The 22,752-nt window shown below is 34.6% G+C and overlaps 1 protein-coding gene across 1 annotated transcript in view; it reads left to right on the forward strand.

Moving 5' to 3' along the window:
- EYS (eyes shut homolog) overlaps nucleotides 1-22,752 on the forward strand; it is a 1,424,867-nt gene that overhangs the window by 144,736 nt on the left and 1,257,379 nt on the right. Inside the window, exons 8-9 of the mRNA XM_058554077.1 lie at nucleotides 3,032-3,198; nucleotides 15,454-15,710. Of these exons, the coding sequence (XP_058410060.1) occupies nucleotides 3,032-3,198; nucleotides 15,454-15,710 (424 nt within the window). The remainder of the gene's footprint in view (nucleotides 1-3,031; nucleotides 3,199-15,453; nucleotides 15,711-22,752) is intronic.

Raw genomic sequence — 22,752 nt, forward strand, 5'->3', positions numbered from 1 at the left:
ATGATAGAATATTTCATTGAAAGTTAAAGTGTTCTAATTTGCCTAAAGTGTCATTTATTTATTGGGAAATCACATAAACTTTTCTTAATGCAAAAAATCTCTGTGTTTATATATTTTAAAAACATCAAGACTTTCAAGTTTATGCCAAAACTCTAAAGGCCTAATTTTATTTTCATCTAAAAGACTAATTATGTTACCCAAAAACATAGGTACACATTTTCTGCTTTGTTGAATTTGAGGCAAAGGAAAAACATATAAATAAAACACAGTTAATCATTTTCCTTTTCCTTGTATTTTTGACTATTTATCCTAACAGTAGTCCCAGAATGTACATATATCGATAGAAAAATTATTTACAATCAATTAATTTTAAAAATTTCCCAGGCGAAAAAGAAAGGAAGAAATAGCAAAAATGAAAAAGTGAAAGGGAGGTAGCTTCAGGAAGATATAAAATCATGATTGTTAAAGCTTAATTATCTCTTCTCTGCAAAGAGTAGTAGAGCCTTAAATGCAGAAAAACTCGTTTTCACACAAACATACATATGAAAATAAGTTATACGGACAGTTTAAACAATAATGCATATCCCTGACAATGTCATAGAACAATGTAATTAAAAATCTAGGGCTTATTAATCCCATAAGTATACAAATGAAAGAGGGGTTCTTGTGCATTAAACAGAATAATCTCTCTATTAGGCATACAGGACAGAGACTCTCCTCATGACAGTTTTTATCTTTTTGTTCTAATGCATTTGTCAGATGAACAATCTTGCTCATGTCAAAATTTCCCCAGAGCAGTCACTGTAATTTCAGATCATCCTTTGAGAAATGATAACAATTAGAGAGATATACACATGGCTCACAACATGAAGGGAGGCGTGTGTAGTGTCAAAGCCCATGAGACTGGGAAGACCCTAGGAAAACGAATGTAGGCACTTGTGCAATGTGATACCTCCAGTACCTGCCAACATCAGTCGATCCCAACTGAGGGCCTGACAAAAGCGTTAGCCAGATTTTGAAAAGGTGACTCAAGGAAAATTTTATCTAAGGAATGCAGTCTGATGTGACTATCAGAGCTCATTGTTCATTTAGGTCATCTGGATGGTAAAGCTATGGGACGTATGCTTGTCATCTCGCAGTAAACATCCTCTTAGAGATTAGTCAGAGGAAGTTATGTTGACAGAGAGAGATTTATTCTCTCTCTAGATTAAATTGGATCACATAATCAAAGGATTGCTAAAATGTTTTCTTATTTTTAAGAGATAAATAAATTTAGCATTGGGGAATTTGTCTCAGAGTAATGGACTGTTTGCAGTCTAGGGTCCTGAACTTTGGGAGTGAGGGCATTTTAATTGGATCTTTGCAGAATGTTGTGTTTGTTCACTGCTGACCTTCCAAAAGGCCACCAAACAGTTCTATTGATCAAGAAAAAACTAATTCTTTTAGATTTCCCACAATAAGGGGAAAACAACACCTTAATATAGTCTTACTAGTGTCTCAGAGGGAGAAGTTATGGGAAGATGTTTAGATACTTTACGGCCAGCATCACAGCAACTCGCAGTCCCCACAGTATGACAACCAACAGACGGGTGGGTGATGTGGTTCCCTGACCAGTAAATAGACCTGGGGTCGTGGTGGTGAGAGTGCTGAATCTTAATCACTAGACCACCAGGCCTGACCAACTGGTATATATACTTATATGTACATACAAGTATATACAGAGAAAGGGAATAATAAGACAGTGTCAAGATGTGCTAATATTTGTGGCTTAAGTGTTATTTAACTTTGTAAGCCTATTGTAACAGTGCCCTTTTAATTTAAGAAACTATACAATGAATACTCTCTCGATGAAGGAAATGATTATACGCTTAAACAGTGAGGGATAAAGATTTTTCTGAAGTACAAACACATAGACATACAGACACAGATAGATAAAATTTATAGATTCAGTTATAATATTTTAATATTTTTATAATTTATTTTAAATTTTGTTTTATATTTATAATATTTTAGCCATGGGTTAAGGGTAAACAGCATTTGAAAAAACTCATCTGTCTGTGTCAAAAAGCTGTTCTCCTTCCCAGTAGACTTGAAATTCTTAACTCACTTGATCTCCAATTAGATAAATGGGAAAACAGATTTTCAGTTGACTCTTACCCAACAGAGATTAGATTTCTATAGATCATTAATCTATCACTGAAGGATCAGATCGTGGAGCCAAATCCTTAATCATTGTTGCCACTGATGGGAAATAACATATTGGCTATAAACAAAGCAAGACCAAAAAGGAAACATGAAAGTATTGAGAGGAAAATGAAAAAAAGCGAGTTATCAAAGTTCTATTGCTGTTTTGAATTCACTTCTGAGATCCAGGAAACGATATGCCTGGATTTAAGCTTTCAATAAGACGTGCACTTCTCTGGCAACAAAGTTTACTTAATTCCTTCAGGTAACTTCATTGGGCATATATATCTGTGGAAGACCCTCAAAATGGCTAAAATGATAATTTTTTTAAAAAGATAAAATTATGACTTCCATGCAAATATAAAATATGTGTTAAAGATTTTATTTAATTCATTTTTCATAAGGGATGCAGTAAAATGTTACAATCAATTCAAAGGTGAATCCAAATCAGTCACTCAAGGAGAAAAAACTATTTAGTGAATCAGGAAACAGGTTTTCCATGGATCTGGTTCTCAATACAATGCTATTTCCATCATATCCATTAACATTTAAGCAATATCTATAAAAATTTGCTTAAAATAAAATAAAAATTTTAAACAATTGTATAATGGATGTTGATCTATTTAGCTTTTTAAGGTTTATATATTCCTGTCATAACTTGAATATGAAGTGAATATGATTGCTGAAAATGATTTTGATATAAATCAAAACTGAATTTATTTTACCCTTGCTAAAGGAATACATGAATTCAATACATAAGGTAAACATGATATTCAAAATTTGAAATGTTTGTAATATGCAGTATGTGATGGACATTTACAAAATTCTTGTTTCTTATTCTTTATAGATGTGTGCAAATGGATGCAGTTGTTTGACTGAAGAAGACAGTAAGAGATATTGGTGTCTAGGTATTCCCAGATGGCCTGGCAAAATATATCTGGAAAATGCAACTGATTATCAAGAAAGTGGGTGTCAACAAGAAGCTATTAATAAAGATGAAATTAATAGATCCAGGTATTTATGCATCATTTGAACAAAGAATGTCACTTATTTATCAAAAAGTTATAATTGTACTGATAACACATCATTGAACTATTTAATATTACTTAATAATCATTTTTTGTTTAAAATGATTGGGGTGTATATGTCAAACATATACATATATAGTTATTATAATTACAGAATACATATTATATTGTATATAACAATATTAGCACAAAAAAGAGCAAAAGAGAAAATAAACGCATAGGAATAATTTTTCTATATCACACTAGAATTAATTTAGTATCTTTGGTAGATTAAATCTGTGATAGATTCTGGCATGTTAAGATGTGTATGGTAAGCCCCAGAGTGACTACTAGGAAATTAACTCAAAGAACATAGTAAAAACAGCATTGCAAGTCTTAAAAATTTGCCCTACAAAATATTTACCTAACACAGAAGGAAGTAGTGTCAGAAGAATAGAGATAGAAAGAACACATGAGACAGATGGAAAACAAAAAGGAAAATGGCAGATGTAAATCCCACCAAATCAACAATAACATTAAGATCAAATGGATTAAAAATCCAATCAAAAGGCAGAGATTTTCAGGCTAGCTGATTTCTGGATATAGACAAGTATATACCATCTACAGGAGACACAGTCTACACTTAAATGTACAAATAGGTTGAAAGCAAAAGGTTGGGAATTCAAACAGCAACCATAGAAAGCTGGATTGTTTATGTTAACATCAGGCAAAACAGGCTTTAAAAAAATGGTTACTAGAGAAAACCAACAACATTTTATAATGATAAAAGAATCAATCCATCAGAAGATGTAGCAATTATAAACATATGTGCACCTCACAACAGAGACCCAAAATACATGAAACAGAAGCTGACAGAATTGAAGACCAAAAATACTGCATGTTATGTTAGGAACTAATCAATATATTCTAAAAGCTATAAAAAGAATATTTCATAAATACCTAAGTCATCTTTGAAAAGGAAGAGTAAAGGTGTGGGACTTCATGTATCATCTGGTGTGATGGACTACAAAGCCCACATGGAGCCATTAAAAAACCAAAGAGCAGGCCAGCAGAGAGCTCTGAGCACAACTCATGGACATTCGGGATCTTGAAACATGAGAAATTTGGCCATGATTTGATGGGAATATGCAAGGTTCTTTAGCAGATGGCGTGCGGGAAATGGCTCACTATGAGACCATAGATGAAACTGGATTGCACCTTACACTTATACAGAAACAGACTGAATGTGTTCAGAAACCTAAAATTAAGGCAAAATGATGATGTAACTGAAAGAGATGTAGAAAAATATCTCACTGGTTTTGGGATGGAGAAATTTTAAAACTAATTTCACAGGGTACAACTTATAAAGCAAAATAATGGTAGTACAGTAATAATATTAAATTTAAAGATTTCTTTAGAATGAGAGACACTAACAACAACAACAACAACAATATTGCTAACAGATAATTGGTAATTAATGTATAAACATTTTTCTATTGAAATAGACTTTATATGAGTACAGCTTAAAGTGCATAATGTGAATGAAGTATTTTACACAGGTTTGAGTATTACCAAATTTTTGCCCTAAAATGTTCAAAAATATTTTGAACATTTGGAAAACATGGCAATTTGGAAAACCTTAATGGGGGTGGGGCAGGGTGGGGCGGAAATACTACCAACCATATTGCCACCCAAAACTTCAGGATAGTTTTTGGTAGGTATGGGATCATAATTTCACAGCACCAGGCCCAGACTGTGACATGTTCGTGGCTCCAATCCATTTATGTAGCTTCAAATTTATGTCCAAATCACCAGCGACTACCTGCTACCAGAAATATCACAGCCAAATTAAATCTCTTCATTCATACACTTATCAAACATTTATTCAGTACTTTCTAATTAGAAAACATTGTGCAAAATGTTGTGGAAATGCGACCTGATACCTGTCCCCAGGAAATGTATCATCCGTAGGTAAATTAGTGTTCTCCTCAGAACACACCTCATGGTTATTCCATTTTATTTAGAAAGCAAATTTTTTGCTTTATCTCTTTAAATTACTAAAATAACTATTATTTTCACTTTCTAAACATACAAGTAGTTTGTGTTATAGCAATGAATTTTCTATCTTTCCTTCTAGAAACTTTAATGAAACCTGTTTCCTTTGCAGGCTATTTTAGGAGTTTCATATTTTCCATGTAATGCTAAATATAACCAAAACACTATTTTTCAGTTAGAAGCAAGAGTTCTATTTCAAAGAGTAAAATATAAAAGTCCATGATAAAAATCAAGTATAGTTTCAAAACCTATTTCTGTGGAGTCAGGAGGCTTATATAAATTCAGCTTTATGTGAATTTGCCACAAAATTTAATACGTTTTGATCAGGATTTTCTTAAATTATTTCTGAACAAGGAAGTCTAATGGTTATTAATTTCTAAGAATATTGTAATTTCTGCCATGATATCAATACCTTTTTTTGTGTGTGAGGAAGATCAGCCCTGAGCTAACATCAGATGCCAGTACTCCTCTTCTTTTGTTGAGGAAGACTGGCTCTGGGCTAACATCCATGCCCGTCTTCCTCTACTTTATATGGGACACCGCCACAGCATGGCTTGGCAAGCAGTGCATCGTGTGCACCAGGGATCCGCACCTTCCAACCCCGGGCCGCCGAAGCGGAGTGTGTGCACATAACCGCTACACCACCGGGCAGGCCCCTCAATGATTTTTTTATTAAGAAGTTGAAATTCTTGTTTTGTGTCTATTTTTTTTGTGTGTGTGTGAGGAAGATCAGCCCTGAACTAACATCCATGCCAATCCTCCTCTTTTTGCTGAGGAAGACTGGCCCTGAGCTAACATCTATTGCCAATCCTCCTCCTTTTTTTTTTTTCCCTTTTTCTCTCCAAAGCCCCAGTAGATAGTTGTATGTCATAGTTGCACATCCATCTAGTTGCTATGTGTAGGACGCCGCCCCGGCATGGCTGGACATGCGGTGCATCAGTGCGCACCCGGGCTCCGAACCCAGGCGGCCAATAGCAGAGTGCGCGCACCCAACCACCAAGCCATGGGGCCGGCTCCTGTGTCTATTTTTAATTTTGGATGTACCATGCAAACTTTTCTGCCTCCCAGGCAAAATTTTTCGTGTTACATTTTACTCTCAGGAAAAAAAAAAAAAAAAGAAAGAAACTGGGCTGCATATAAAAGTGGCTTTTTGTGTGTGTGTATGTATGTATGTATTTTTGTTTTTGGTTAGTCTTGATACCACTAAACCACATTTTTTGTAATGGCTGGATCTTTTTGTCTATTGCATTTACATGCACTGATAATTTTTTTCCTCTTTATTGTGCCCCAGAAAATGAGATAACCTTGCTTCTTAAGCTTTATAGTAAAATGATCTAGAGGTTGTTACTTAATTTATGTAAGCAATTCTAAAGTAGATATCATTGTAAATTCCATACGCATGCCAAAAATTAATTATAATAAACCTCATTAAAGGAAGCGCTTTTGTATAATTAAGTTTCAGCTATAGTGTGGGTTGAAACGTAGCTGCTGTATACGCAATTCTCTCTTGTATACATTTTTTTTCTTTTGAGTGCAAACCAATACATGTGTTATGCATATAAAGTCAAAGTTTGACTATATTATAGCTGCAGGCTCTATGACTTTTCATGTTTTAATTTTATATCTCAAACAATAAAAATGTTTTGATGTATGTTATATGATTTTGTGCTACCTGGGCCACATTGTTATTTTACTTCATAATATCTAAATAGCTTTTGATAGATCTAACCTTTTTGCATTGCTTTTCAAATTATCTTTTAAGACTTGGAATTTCATGAAGCTGTTTATTCAGAACCTTTAAGATGACCTTTCTCTTGAACATAGTTCAATTTTAAAATATATTTGATGATTATTCATTCAAACAATATTAATGGAGCATCCACTATATGTAAGGCATAGGGATAACCTTAGGAATACGGTAATAAGTAGAGTAATATATTTAATTTCTTCTATTCCTAGAATATTTTTCCATTAAAAATCTAAATGATGAATAAAACTATTAAATCACAATATGTAAAAATGAGACCATATTTTCAACTTATAGACTTTCACCTAATATGTTTCTGCTTTGTCCTTTCAAGCATATTATTCACTTGTTTCAAATTTAGTACAACTCAAATTGATTTATTTAATAATAAAGTTAGTAATACATTCATGAAGTCTTTTAGTCCGATTTATTTTCTCAAAGTAAAAGTTCTGTGAAATTGTAAGAATATTTTAAAATTATAAATAACATGTGTACCACTGTAATTTTGTTGACTTTTTTTTTTTTACAAAATTGGTGTACTTGTCACTGAGTAGCTTTCAATTTAATAGCAATTTATGTTAACACTGGATATCCATGTACACATGTATATCGGCATTTACATGCATATTATTGATTATGATGACAAAACGTTTGAGCTACTAGTACACGATTGAGTGAAAAGTGGTGAGTAGTTTAGTAAACTGGAGAAATTTATTTTAGGTCAATGGTTTTCAAAGGGAAGATCTTGCCTTCTGGAGACGTTTTTGAAATTACTAGGGTCATTCTAAAATTCGGTATAATTTGCTGAAACAGCTGGCATTTAGCAGGGGAGTGGTGGGTGAGGAATATTTTAAATCTTTCAATGCACAGAATAGCTCTATGAACAACAACAAAAAGTGCTCTGTGGTTTATACAATTTCCAAAAGGCCATTATACATTAATGTGGATATAAAGCCTTTTATAAATATCTGAGCCAAGATCTTAACTTCATTTTACGTACTGACATGAAATATTTTTACAAAACTTTAATAATCATTGCATTTTCCAGGAATGAAACTTTCATGTTAAGCAAGGAATATTATGTCTTATTCAGAAATTTATTAGAATTTGTTATCTGTATTGGAAAATCATATCATCCTACTTGAATTTCCAATACCAAACTGCTCTTATCAGTCCTCACTTAGAGCCTCCACACCCATGGTAATTCTGTGTCTTGGTGCAAATGGCTAACACTTCAATGTGTCTCCTAGTTCAGTCATTCCTTGGTATTTTTATACATAAATACATTCAATTACACTTACTATAACAGAAGTGTCCTTAGATCTCATAACATGATCCTGAAAGAAATGCCCTATGCCACCCGAATTATTAGAACAAAGAAGTGCTTTGGGTGGAGAAAAATCTGGTTTACTTCCTGGTCTACTTTCCTCTTTCTTTCTTTCCTCTCTCCCTCACCCTCCCTCCCTTCCTTCTTCCTTTCTTTTTGCTGCAGTTCCTTGGGTAGATTTTCTAATTGATTAGAGTTGTACTCTTTCAATTTTAAAACAGAGATTGAAAATTTCTACCTCATAAATTTCACAAGTTCTACTGGGGTCTGTTTTGACTGAAACAAGTGTCGGTAATTTTATTTTTACCTTTCTGCTTTTCTACATTTTCCAAATTTTCTACAATGGGATACATTTCTAGAATACACTTGAGAGGCAATATATAGCAATATATAGCATAGTATTAAGGAGCATGGACTTCTTCAGAGTGCCTGGGATCGAATTTTGCTCCAGTGCTTACTGATTGTGTGACAATAAGCGACTAAGTAATCTATTCATGCCTTAATTTCTGACTCTGTAAAATAGGAATAAAGGAAGCATCCTACTTCATTGGATATTTTGAGGATTAAATTAATTAAATTTAATAAAAAGATCATGCAAAATGCTCAATAAGTGATCATGATCATCATTTTTTTCCTTTGCTGATTATAAAATAGGGTGCTATTCATTTAATTCTCTTTGTCCTTGGTGTATATCTTACTATAATGCAGAACCCAACCCTTACTGACTATGATCTCTGACTCCTGGACATTCACATTTATATTCTATTCCTAATGCAAACAGAGTTTGGTTTGATGCATGATCCAGCTTTCTGGGATCACCTCCCAAATAAATGCTTGTTTTGTAAAAATATATATATATACACATATTCAAGTACAAATTAGTGTCCCCTTTATCTTCTTATATTAGACTTATGAACTGTCTTGATTTTTTTTTAATATTAAGTGTGTAGCTGGTTATATACATAAATTCCATTGTATGAAGTAAAGAGGGTTCTAAAAAATCAGAAATATATTATAAACAGAAGATATTAATCTGCTTGGTTTCAAGTATCTGTTTTGAGAACTGGTAAGGAATTAAATATGGAAGATAATGAGGGCTGTATTTAAAAGTCATAAATAAGAGATTTAATTTCCTCAAGTATGGGGATGTAAGTAAATTGAGCTGGATATTTATCTATTCTCAGCTATAGCAAAGGCTCCTATGCTGAAACAAGAAAGAATTTTGGAAGAATAACCACTCTGCAATCATGGCTGTAAATACACGGGTTTATGTGTAATCACCTTCATATATCACATATTACTATTAAAGATATTTTTAGTGATGTTTTTGTTATTTTATTTATCTTTTATATTTTGGTGATATAAACTGATGTTAAACCAGTTAAAATGAGACTATAACAAAATGATCATTTCAAGAAAGAGACATATAAATACAAAAAAGTACTAATTATTTTCTATAACAGTCTACAGATGTTAAAAGAAAATTTGCTTGTTAGGGGCTGGCCCAGTGGCGCAAGCGGTTAAGTGTGTGTGCTCCACTGCGGCGGCCGGGGGTTCGCCGGTTCGGATCCCAGGCGCGCACTGACGCACCACTGGTTGAGCCATGCTGTGGCAGCATCCCATATAAAGTGGAGAAAGATGGGCACGGATGTTAGCCCAGGGCCAGTCTTCCTCAGCAAAAAAAGAGGACGATTGGCAGATGTTAGCACAGGGCTGAACGCCTCACACACACACAAAAAAAATTTGTTTGTTAAACTGCAATTATCAATGATTTTTTTCTAATTTATTAATGCCACAGAAATTTCTCACGAATTTAACACATACTTTAAGTGTATTCAGTAGGGCATAATACTCTCTCCAAATTGTTTTTTAAATATAACAGGCAAACTTTATATATAGTTGGCAAACTCTAGAAATACTTGAGGAATATAGAAATTGTGAGTTCTTTAAGTAAGCAAACAACTGAACAAAACTCAGAATGTTATTTAGCTCGAGAATCCTGCCAAAGATGGAGGGAAAAGCTCCAGAAATGAATTGAGTGTTCAGTCTATTTAAATGTGGATATAAAATTAAACAATCCTAAAATCATAATTACATACATTATACCAAAAAAAACAAACTTAGAAACAAGGAAATTAGGATGAACTGTAAATATATCAATTTTCTTATTTTTCTTAAGAGGAATACAGCAATATAGATTTAAGCGTTTTATTTGAAATTTGAAACAAAAGCAACAGAAATAATAAAACTAAATAAATAATGAGCCAAAGTTATGGAATGGAGAAAAAAAAGGAAGATATAGACATATTCTAATTTTCTAATCTTTATAGCAAGACATCAGTAGATAATCTCTGAAGTTGTTCAGTCAAGAAATAGAACGCCAAGTAGATTATATAAATTTAAAAAGAAAATTAAATCTGACAAATATTGCAAATTATGTCAATAACACCACAAGCTAATTCATAAAACAAAGAAATCAAATGCAATTCACATAGCAAAACACAAAACAAAAGGATTTTACACACACATTCACATGCAGATATGTCTGTCATGAACACCTATTAAAATAGCCTGAATATCGAACGAAACCCTATTCTATTTTGTTTAAAAGAGACTCATAACGATTTGACTCAGAAAAGCTAAAAGAATAGAATAGGAAAAATAATAATAGACAGATGCTAATTGAAACAAGGCTGGAACTACAAACTACATAACAAATTTCTCAAGTTTGTTACAGCCAAATGCAAATTTCTAGTTTCCACACAAAATTTCTTCCTGCAAAATCTTCCTCTTAGTAAAGGGTGACTCAATCCCCAAGCAGCTAAGACCTAAAAGGAAGCAGTCATTCTAAATCAATTTCTACTCCCGCCTCCTACAATTAATCTATCAGTAAAGACTGCAAGTTCTTTTTCCAAAATATATCCTGAAATAGCCACTCCTTACCATCTGCATGGTTCTGAGTCTCTTACCATGATCATATCTTTCTGGATCGCTGCATCATTTCCTGGTTTATTGAGCTTTCATTAAATTAGACATTAATTTGGGCAGAATTAAATAACGATAGGCCTTCATATTCTTGCACAGGATATCTTATCCATTTAGGAAAGCTTTTTTTTTTTTTCCTTTGTTTCTATTCTCATGGAACAACAAATAGCATTATGACTGAAACTGGTATGGTTGAGGCATACAACTATCTAATTATCTTAGAAATATATGTAGAACACCATGTCATTTACCATCAACATGAATACTCTTCAGAGTGAACGAGTGTTAATAATTAATCTACAAAATATGGTTAAACAGAGCATGGCATGGGCAAACTTATATGCCATGTGACAGTTATTTAGTTTACCTAGGGGTTTTTTGGGGGGTGAGGGGGTGCAAGTGAGAAGGAATTAAAAGGAAATAACTATGTCCTATAACTTTATTTCAGGTACACCTATGCACATTTGATAGAGTTGGCAGGACACTTACCTGCCCAGTAATAAATACATTTCATCCTCTTCTGTGAAGTAGATGTACTACTAAGGATTTTACAGATGGGGAAACCAGGGCACAGAGAAACTTATTTATGAAATAAGTTATAGAGGAAGGATTAGAACCAAGGTTCTAATCCCTCTACAAGGCCCTCTACAAAGCCAGTGCTTTGAATATATCAAAGCATCGACTATATCACCTGCCAGTAATGATCTCAGAGATCCCTAGCAAATTGCATTACATGGCTAAATTTTTCACAACTACAAGAAGAAAGGTTTGAACTAATTGACCTTTAACATTCTTTCTGGCTTCAAATACCTACCATCATATAAATTTATGAGTGCAATGACTTAGGTTCAGTAGGTTAATTTTCATTAATAATAACAAGCAAAGTGATTTGACATTGCTCTTCTCAACTCATTGACATATTTATATGATTATCTTAAGTGCCCTTTGAATAGTTGGCAAAGGATACTTGAAAATCACACACTTTACTTTAGACCTAAGATTATCACTATGATTTAGGTTTTTTCTCACTTTATGCTTTCTTTTTCTTATGCTTTATATGTATGTATATACAATATTCAAATGAATATATGGGGGCATATTATATTCAGAGGAATAAATGTGGGCATATTATATAATTTTAATTATATTAAAATGGCATCTCATAGTCCACATCACCTAAGGTGGTACCTAGTATGTAGAGAAGTCCCAAGAAAGTTTGTTCATTATTTTTAATAAATAATTGAGGTACTGAAAAGATACGTGCATGTACAAAAAGAAGAAAACACAGGTTAAAAGCCAATGTCTCTAACTCCAGAAAAATATCGCTCCTTTGTTGATAGCCAATCTGGCTCTCACCATTAAACCTCCGAATATTTCAAATACATTTATATGAAACACAGACTATATTTCACAAGCTATCTTGAAACAGAGAAAACTACATTAAAAATTACCACAAAATATTAGATAAATTAAAATTACCATAAGAATTAATTTTGTGTACGCTATTAAAGCAAAATCTCATCAGGATTTTTTTTCAAATTCAATGAAATCTAGACTTAAAAATTTAAGAATAATGAATCATGAATTACATTCATGTAATCAAGGATATAGATATTTAAAAGTTCAAACTAATGTAGGTTTTTAGAAAATAATCTAAAAAATACTTGGTATTGCCCTTCATCTATGTCTTAGATGAATAATTGCATTGTGTGAAAGATTGAGTGTGAATAGTCTGTTATGTATAATAGTATACACACACAGAGAATATATCATAACACTCCTTCTGCCTCATCATCCCATTCTAAGAGAAGAAGAAATTTTCCTCTACCCTTCTAGATTCTTCTGGCTGGTCTAAGAATTAAATTGACATGAGACAGAATAACAGGAGATAAATCAAAGTTTAATAACATATACACATGGGAAAAACCCAGGAAAACTGAGTGACTTTCCAAAATGGCGGAAGCCAGCACCTTAAATACCATCTTCAGCTATAGACAAAGGAGGATGTTAGGGGTAGTGGTTTGGGACTTCAAAGGGGAGGAAGTTAATTCACATGGAGATGCCATGCAGAGACAATGGGACATGGATAGCACTTTGATCAAATGGGCCTTGCTGGGCTCCTCCCTGTCTACCACACCTAGTTCATACTATGCTAGAGTTATCTATGATGATAGCTTCTTTCTGGAACAGGCCTTCTATCTTAAATTCTTTCAGGCAGTTAGGGTGAAGGTCAAAGTCTCTTCCCGAGTCTTGGGTTCCTAAAAATAACCAAGCCAAAGAGACACATTTTAGGGTGGCAAATTTTGCTTCCCTACACCATCACGTAGGATTAGGTTACTTTCCTCTCTTAAGAATTCCTAGAATATTTGTACTTAATCCAACTGCAGAGATTATTATATTCTACTAATCACCTTGCCCCCCTGCTGATTCTAAGTGTCTTTCAGGACCTCATTTGTTTATTCAGTCATCATACATTAAACAGATTTTCTCAGGTCCTCTCTACATGCTGCACTATGCTAGGTGATATGGATTCAACATAAGTAAGACAGCCATTGTTCCTGCCTTCAGAGCACTTACCTTATAAACTGCAGAAGAACTGGGATACTCCAGCATTTGCAATAAAACCTATTAGAGTTATGTTAGGGTAAGAAGAAGGTGCCCTCCTTGAGGTAAAGCCAGAGACTTATTCATCTCAGTATCAACTCATTAAGTCAATGACAGTCACATAGAAAAAGCAAATATATGTTTATGGAATGAATGAACGAGTACTATCAATAGAAGCTATTGTTAATTAAGAAATCATTTTTCTTAGGCATGAAATGAGGTACAGTTGTCCCTTTATATCCTTCACAATTGGTTCCAGGGCCCCTCCACACACCAAAATCCATAGATGCTTAAATCCCTTAAAGTATAAAATGGCCGTAGTCTTTGCACATAACCTATGCACGTGCTCCCATATAAGTTAAATCATCTCTAGATTACTTATAATACCTAATACAATGTAAATACTACGTAAATAGTTGTTATACTGTGTTGTTTAGGGAATAATGATAAGGAAAAACGTCTGTACACGTTTAGTGCAGACACAACCACTGTGAGCCTTTCATTGTGGTTGTTGACTCTGTGCACGTGAACCGTGGATACAGGGGGCCATGGATATGGAGGGCCGACTGTATTTCAAACTTCTTTTGTGCTGGTCTCACCCCATAGATAGTGATGCTATCACCTAGGAATGCCTGGGGCACTCATCTGGGCCCCCACCACTTCTGACAGCCCCCCAGGTGTTTCCCCAGCCAGAGCCAATGTTGCCCCTGGACCAGCCCTTGTGGTTCTTATTATGATTGCAAGATGCGCCGCAGCAACAACCATCACGGAACTTTGGTAAAACAAGTTTTATTACCAGAGGTTGTGCAGGATGCATGGCACACCTGGAACCACACAGCCAGGTCGCTTTGCAGGTAAAGAGAGACAGCAGACCTGGGGTTCTGACTTTATTGGGGTCGTGGTGGGGTGCCTAGGGTTTCCTGGGTTCACTCCATTGGTGAATTTAGAACATAAGAGCAGGAATTAAAGCAAGGGAGGGGAAAATCAGGGTCATTCAAAGGGTCAACTAGGGCTTTCTAAAAACGGGAACTTCCTGGGTGGGGCAGCCTGGTTCTTTACCTAGTTATGTAGCTGGCACTGTGTTTCTTCTAGATGGATGTCTTTGAAATGGATCACTTGGCAATCAAAAGCTTAATGTCAGGCACTTACATTACAACCAAAACAGCTAATCGTCAGGCACTCACACTACAAAACTTAACTGTATATTCTCACAAAAATCCTGACACGCACACACTCACACACACACCCTGTCACGTAGCCTCAGCAAGACTAATGATATTACCCGGGATTACCTGGCAATTAAGTGGCAGAGCCTGTGGTTGAGTCTAGGTCTGTCTGTCGCTAAAATTCTTTTAACTCATCATTCTGCACAATGAAAAAAATTAAGTTTTTCCAAGTATAGACACTTTCTATAAGAATGTTTTAAAAGTGCACCCCACAACCATCTTTATTATATCTCTTATCCCGTGTATTTAAGAAAATATGTGATAAATATTTAATTAAATTTTATGACTAACTGGCTTTCTTGTTTTTGCATGTTTCAGAGGCAGCCGTTATCTTGGTTATGTTGACAGATTCTGTATTCTCAATGCTGAAGATTGCTTAGGAAACCAGAGTACATCAGTGCATGGCCTCTGCCTGGTCCATTTCCACAACTGCAACTGTGGCTTTCTGCAAAGATACAAAAGAAACATCTGTGAAATAGAAAATGAGGATTATAAATCCGTGCCCTGCAAAAAAGGAGCAAGCGGTCTACATCTAAGTGGCTATTTCTTCTGCAAATGTGTCCCAGGATTTACAGGCAAGTATTTCCTGAGAAATCAAATTCTCTAGTGGATAATGTTGTTAATATATTTATTTCACATCTCTCAAACGTGTCTAATGATGAGTATTGTAGTCTGCTTTCTCATTTGGCAAAGTAAAAATATCTTCACTTGGAATAAAAGGATTGCTTCTTCGGGCGATTACACTGCTGACTACACAGCCCTTGGCTCATGCAAATGAGGCTAACAAGGCCAGGCTGAACCACTGAGAATATGATGTACATGTCAAAGTTCTGAAAAGAAAAACAGGCAGCTGTAACTGAGCAATTATTTTACTAAACAGCTTCAGTACTGCCCTTCAACCTTGCCTTTGGCTGCCTAAGCTCATTGAGTGCCAATTGTTTCTCAGTTTAAAAACAAAACTTGGTTTCAGTATTTTCTAAGTTAACTTAATGCTGCAATGTTCATAAGATTAAAAATATATATATATAAAATCACAAACATACTATATCCGCTGTAAAGTCATAGAGGACGAGATTCACGGTGGCTATGTAGCAATAAGGCAGCTTTTGATATAAAATATCAGAAACTAAGCATTCAAAATTATGTTACTTGAGATTTTATGCTTGGTCTTATATTGAAGTGATGGTTCATAATAATTTTAAAACGTTTTTTATTGTAATTGCCTTATGAAAAGCAGTATGGAAACCACACAAGAGGAAAATAATATTGTCCCTTTCAAATCACATCTAACTTTAAGTAAAACAAGGAAAAAGTTTTATGCAGTTTGATATCCCATTTTATAAAGCAGACCCAATTCTACAAGTTATTTGCATTTCCATCTTGAAATGAAAAATATTTTCCCTATTTGATATTTCAAGTAATATGCTGAAGGTTTTGGAGGCAATTTAAAAAGATAAGTCCCAACACTGGAAATGGTGATATCATTGGAATAAATGTATGGCCAGCCGGATTAGCTTTTTAAAGATGAAAACATATTTGAGTCTACAAATTCTGGGAAGCTTGCTAAAAAGTTAGTTCCATTACTTCACATTTCACATTTCAAACATATTCTTAGTAAAAATAAAATAGCATAAAATGTGCTAGCATTGTTGAAATATAGATATCTGCCTTAGAAAAAAACATATATATACCTGTTTTTGTAACATAAGATGTCCCCCATATCTAGTGAAAATATAACATTAAGCAGTAATTATACCTAAAATAGAATAAAGAATGAAATTTAACTCTTAATTCCATTACAAAAAGAAAATATCATTTGATATTTGAAGCATAACCTATTTGTGTGTATATATACATATGTATATGTGCACACATAAAATCAATAAGCAACCTATCATTTTATATGTCAAGACTGTATATTGGTTATACATTGTATGGTCATTAACTAGGTATTATGTATACGCTTTTCATATAGTTAAACCACACATAAACATAGTAGTTACCATTGGTACATGATATAAAATTGGTATGACTCATTTCCCAGCTGGGCATAAAAATATGATTACTTTTCTTTTACTTTTCAAGTCAACCTCGACTTAAGATTTATAAGCCTACATTATCAGAAAGGCCTGTATCTTCCATGAAGTCTTTCTTTTTCCACTGAATTATAAAGAACTCTGTGGGGTTTCCTCATTTCAAAATACTCGGTCCTACTTCTGAACTCTTCACACAGTAACATGTAAAGGAACTGACCAGTCTAACCTTTCCCAGGAATGCAGAGTTAATCCCACTGAAAACAGAATATTTGGGGGAGGGGGTCCTCCTGCTCCTTTTCTCCCCAGCCCTTTCTCTCCTTCCCTCTGATTCTCCCTCTCCATCAGTTTTCTCTTCCTTCATCTGGAGTCTTCTCCTCTGTCCAATCTCTCTCCTCTTCCGCCTGGTTTCTCTTCCCTTCATTTGGTTCACCTCCACTCCCCGTCTCCTCTTCCATCTGATTTCTACCTCTCTCTCTTGTTTCCCCTCAATCTGGTTTCTCTTCCTCCATCTATGAACTCTTTGGCTTCCTACAGAAATTTATAAGGTATTACCACGTTTAATATCAGGTGTAATCATCTGTTTTTTGATCCCCATCCTCTTTTGGGGGATTTTTAGCCTTACAACTAAATTTCTAAGTTAAAGTCATCTCTGTGTCTCTAGGCCAGAGCATCACAACCTTTAGTGCTCCTGAGAATCACCTGGAGGTCTTGCTAAAACTCAAGTCGTCGGCCCCATCCGCCGTGTGTTTTTTGTTCGGTAGTTCTAGGGCTCAGCAAGTGTGGGTGAAGCTGATGTTGCTGGTTCATGAACCACACTTTGAGAACCACTCTTCTAACCTATTAAATATATTCATGAAGAGGGCTTGTGTGGACACTAAGATGTGACATTCAACTTCAACTGTGAACTACAATTCATCACAGCATGAGGAGCCCATCTAGTCTAATCCTCTCTTCTGGAGACCACTAACCCCTGGAGTAAGAAGGTGATGCCATGGTGTTAGGCCATATATTTGGGTGGATCCTATAGAATTCAAATTTGATTCCAGTGCTATTATCTGAAATTCCCCAAAGATTTTAAACTCTAAGCATTCCAATGGATTTTTTTAGGCTATAGCCTTTTGCAATTCCCACATTATCCACATCTATGATATTTTAGTGATGGATTCAAAATTTGATATTTTTAGTTAGTTTTCATCTCTTGTTTTGACATTTTCAACACCGCCATTTTCTGAAATTCTTTACAGTCAAAATAGGAGCTCTAAGCTAGTAGGCTAAATTCTTACATACAATGATCTTTATCTTTACTTCAAGTACTTTGGGTTTATCCTGGTCCTTGACTTGAACAACCACATTCTCCTCTTCCTCCACTGAAAGTTGTCTTGACAACTGGAAGAGTCTAGGAAGCTCTTTGAACAGCAGGAGGATCCAAGTTGATCTACACAATTAGGTCCCACTTTTCTTTTCTTTTTTTTTTTTTTTGCTGAGGAAGACTGGCCCTGGGCTAACATCTGCACCCATCTTCCTCAACTTTATGTAGGTAGGCTGCCAACAGCATGGCCTGACAAACAGTGCCTCGGTGTGCACCCGGGATCCAAACCCCGGGCCACCAGCAGCAGAATGTGCACACTTTACCGCTATGCCACGGGGCCGGCCCTCCAGGTCCCACTTTTCTTCATTTGTAATGGGACTGAGCTAAGCCTCCTTGATATACTGCCTTCTTTTCATCTGATTTCCATAATGAGGGCTGCTATCTTAAAGCAAACTGCTGCTCTGCTGTGGCCTTTTATATTATAAATTTGACTCGCACAGCTCTGTGGTTCCCTACTCTCTCAGATGTCAGCTAGACAACTTTCTTCTCTTTTTAAGATCTAAGTCACCTTGGCAATAAAAATATCATCAAAATCCATGCATCTAATTTTTTTCATAGGCCTTCTTTTCTTTCCTTTATCTGTGAACTCCCACTCCCATAGAAATTCAATAGTATGTTTCAACCAAATTTGTGCTTCGACTGGAGCCCAGGTCCCTTTATACACTCTCCATTATTGATGCCTGATTACCACTGTTCTATAACATTGAGTTATTTCTCAGATCTTATGCCCCGTATGAGGTGTATGACTATACTTATACCTCAGGACTTCGGCGATGTAGGACATTGTGAGTCCGACGTGTGACAGAGCTCACTGGGGTCCACAGGGGGACCACTTCATCCCTAATTGTTTTTCTATTAAACCTAGAACTGACAGAGGGAGGGCAAATTATCTTATGAATACGTTTTCCCTAATAAAGTCACTCATGCTTTATTTTAATTCTCCCCAAAGCATCCTAAAAGTCCCTAAGTGACAGAAAAAAAGGTATAAAAAGAGAAAAGTTCTTGGATGCATTCCTACTTCTACTATGTCCAGAAAAGCAAAGTCCCAGGTGTTGATCAGAGCACTCACTCCGTGATCACTCTGACTCAGACTGCCCTGCCCACTTAAGAACTAGACCACTTGATACTGGGTGTTAAAGACTGACACTATTGGCTGGAATTTACCCTCAGATGCTTCTTTCCACATTGCTGTCTCCCTACTTTGAATAGAGGCTGAATTGACCTAGGATTCATAATCACCACTTCTATTTTGACCTCACAGGTATTTTTACAGAAAATAAATTTACAGAGTAGTTCATTTTGTGTTCTGACCATTTAAAAACGCACAAATATCAACCCCAATTTTATATCTTATGTAATTGATTTTATTTCATGTATGATATTCTCTTATTTAAGATATAACTGAGAGGAGGGAGAAGGAGCTGTTCTATAAGCCTGGTGCTTATATTCATGGTTTTCTCCAAATTTCACACAGTGTTAGTCATCTTCCAAAAAGATGTTTCATGTTTGTTTGTTTGAATTTAGCCACCGAGGTTGTGCCTTAAACCCATCATTCCTTTCCTTTTGTCCTCTATGCCAGGATGTTCAGGCTCTCATGGAGCTGAATGCACATCCCCTCTTTTCAAAAAAATTCCATCAACATTCTGTGTCTGCCCGGGCCCTTCGAGACATCATGTAGGATCATGTCAAAGTCAGTTTCATCATGGTCCCCCATATTCCGCCAGCTTGGCCCTTAAGCCACTCAACTAGTACAGATCTATGATCGAGGGAGTGACAGGATCCCACTGCTTCCATGTTCTGTGAATTAGACTTCTCATAAAAATGGGCCTGGTCTTGCAAGCACCATAACTCTTTCAGTAGACCCTGAAGATGCATCATCAGTGACCTGATGTTTCTCTAGGGATACAAGGGCCATTCTACATCACAAAATATGCATCCCTGAATTCTCAGAGGTGAGCCCCAGAAGTGCTTTCCTTTTCTCTTTGTCTACTCCCTGCTAATTTCATGTTATGGAAAGGACAACCTCCCTAGTAGAAGATTAATATTGGATTTCATATACATGGATTTATAACCTCCTTTATTTTAACTTACATATAAATTGTGGACGCCACTGTATATCAATAAGATAGATATATATCTTCACTTTTAGGACTTCAGAGTATTTGCTTAAATGAATACAGCAAACTTAAAATAGAATTGCTAGGTCAAAGGAAATACAAATGGGATCTTTTGTTTGTTTGTTTGTTTTTGGTTTTTTTGGTAAAACCAAATTCTCTGCCCTCCTTTACACATCCATCAGCAATGTGTGAGAGAGTACTATTCTCTTACACATTCACCATAGCAAGTATTCAATTTTGTTTGTTTCCGATGTGATATGTGAGATTGTATCTCATTTTGATATTCATTTCTTGGAGAAATAAAAAAGGTTGAGTATTTATAATGTGAAATTCTTCCATTTGGAATAATTTTACAGGCTCTTTATCAATTTTTTTTTCTTTTGAGAATTGTATCTTATATACTTCTCATAATTCTTTATAATTAAAAGACAATTTCACTTATTATTTCCAGGGAGATAATCACATTATCTTCAAATAAGGGAAGTTTTTCTCTTTTTTTCATATTTACTTAATTGGTTTCATGGTGCTGTTTAATATCATTTGGTCAAATTTCTAGGATAAAGTACAACACTAATGGTGATAATGGGCATCCTTTTCTTATTTCTGAATTTCATGGGACTTTAGATTATGTTACCATTCAACATGGTGTTGGCTTGATACTAAGTAGATAATAAATCAGGTGGAATCTTTCCATTTCTAATTTAATATAGTTTAAATAGGAATAGAAGGGGAAGTAATAATATAGCATAATAGCCATTTAATACAGTGAGATTTACTTTCATAATTTGTAAAGACCTTTTCACATATATAAAAGCTATGTATGTCCCCACACACAGACGCACACACAATATTGGTCTTTTAAGTGTGTTTTTAGAAGTTTTGTTTTTAATCTTACAATTTTATGCTTATTTTACACAAAGACATGGAAAATACTCCTTCTTACTCTCTACTCTAAAATATTTAAAATAAAATGGTTTGAAAAGATGCTAAAATTCCTTAGAGTTTGCTAACAATTAACAAAATAAATATTATTGCTTATTACTCTCAAGAAGTTTTGTTCTATAAATTTCTCAACACCTTCCACGGCTCTATTGAGCCAATTCACTAATTTATATGACTTGAGATAATTATTAATATCATTGGGATTTAAAATATTGTCATAGAATAATAATTTTATTTGAACTAATGTTTATTTCTCAATTTTATTCTAATTTTTATATGTATATGTGTTTTCCTCTTGTTCTTATACTTTCTGATTAGACTAACTAGAGTTTTATACAATCGTTTTTATTTTCAAGGAAATTATTATTATTATTCATATATTTATCAATATTCAAGTTTTTTTCTGCTTCTTTTTGAATATTTTACACATTTAATGATAGAATTTCTTGCTCTTCATTTTCTTTAATTTTTGTCTCTTTGTTAACCCTGAGTTACTTTATTGTTTTGTTTGTTCTTCAATAACGAAAAGTTTGGGGCTATGAATTTTACTCTGGGTGTTGTTTTGCCTGTGTTTTAGAGCTTTGATATATGGTTTTCTTGTTTGCACTATTTTCTAAATAGGCTGTTATTTCAGGTTGGATTTCCAATTTCATCTCTTAGTCAATATGGCATTTTTAAGATAAGATTTCTGAGTTACTTGGCAATTTTGTTTATTCTTTGGTTATTAATTTCCAGTGTCACTGCATCATTAATACAGAATATGATCATCAATAATTGCTCTTTGGTATATTTTTGCTTTCCATTTTGAAAACATACAGACAAGTGAAATTATTTGTTATAGTTTTCCCAACTATAGATGATTATTAGTGGCTATCGGGGGGCTGAAGGCAAAGGTGCTGAGAAAAAATTCCAAAAATCAGACAGAAATAGTGTTAAAATTTAGCAGTACATTCATTGAGGGCAGGAGTAAGGAATGGTGGATTTGTAGACTTGTCTGCTACTGCTGGCTTAGCACATGATAATTCTTTGAAGAATAGTGTTTGGACATTTGGAAATAATATGCATTGTGAATATTCCTTAAAGCTTTTTTTCTGTAGTATATATATCAGGTTGGGGATGAGAATAATTTCAAGAGATTTTTCAGAAAATGTTT

Source organism: Diceros bicornis, chromosome 14 (assembly GCF_020826845.1).
Source record: "Diceros bicornis minor isolate mBicDic1 chromosome 14, mDicBic1.mat.cur, whole genome shotgun sequence".
NCBI lineage: Eukaryota > Metazoa > Chordata > Mammalia > Perissodactyla > Rhinocerotidae > Diceros > Diceros bicornis.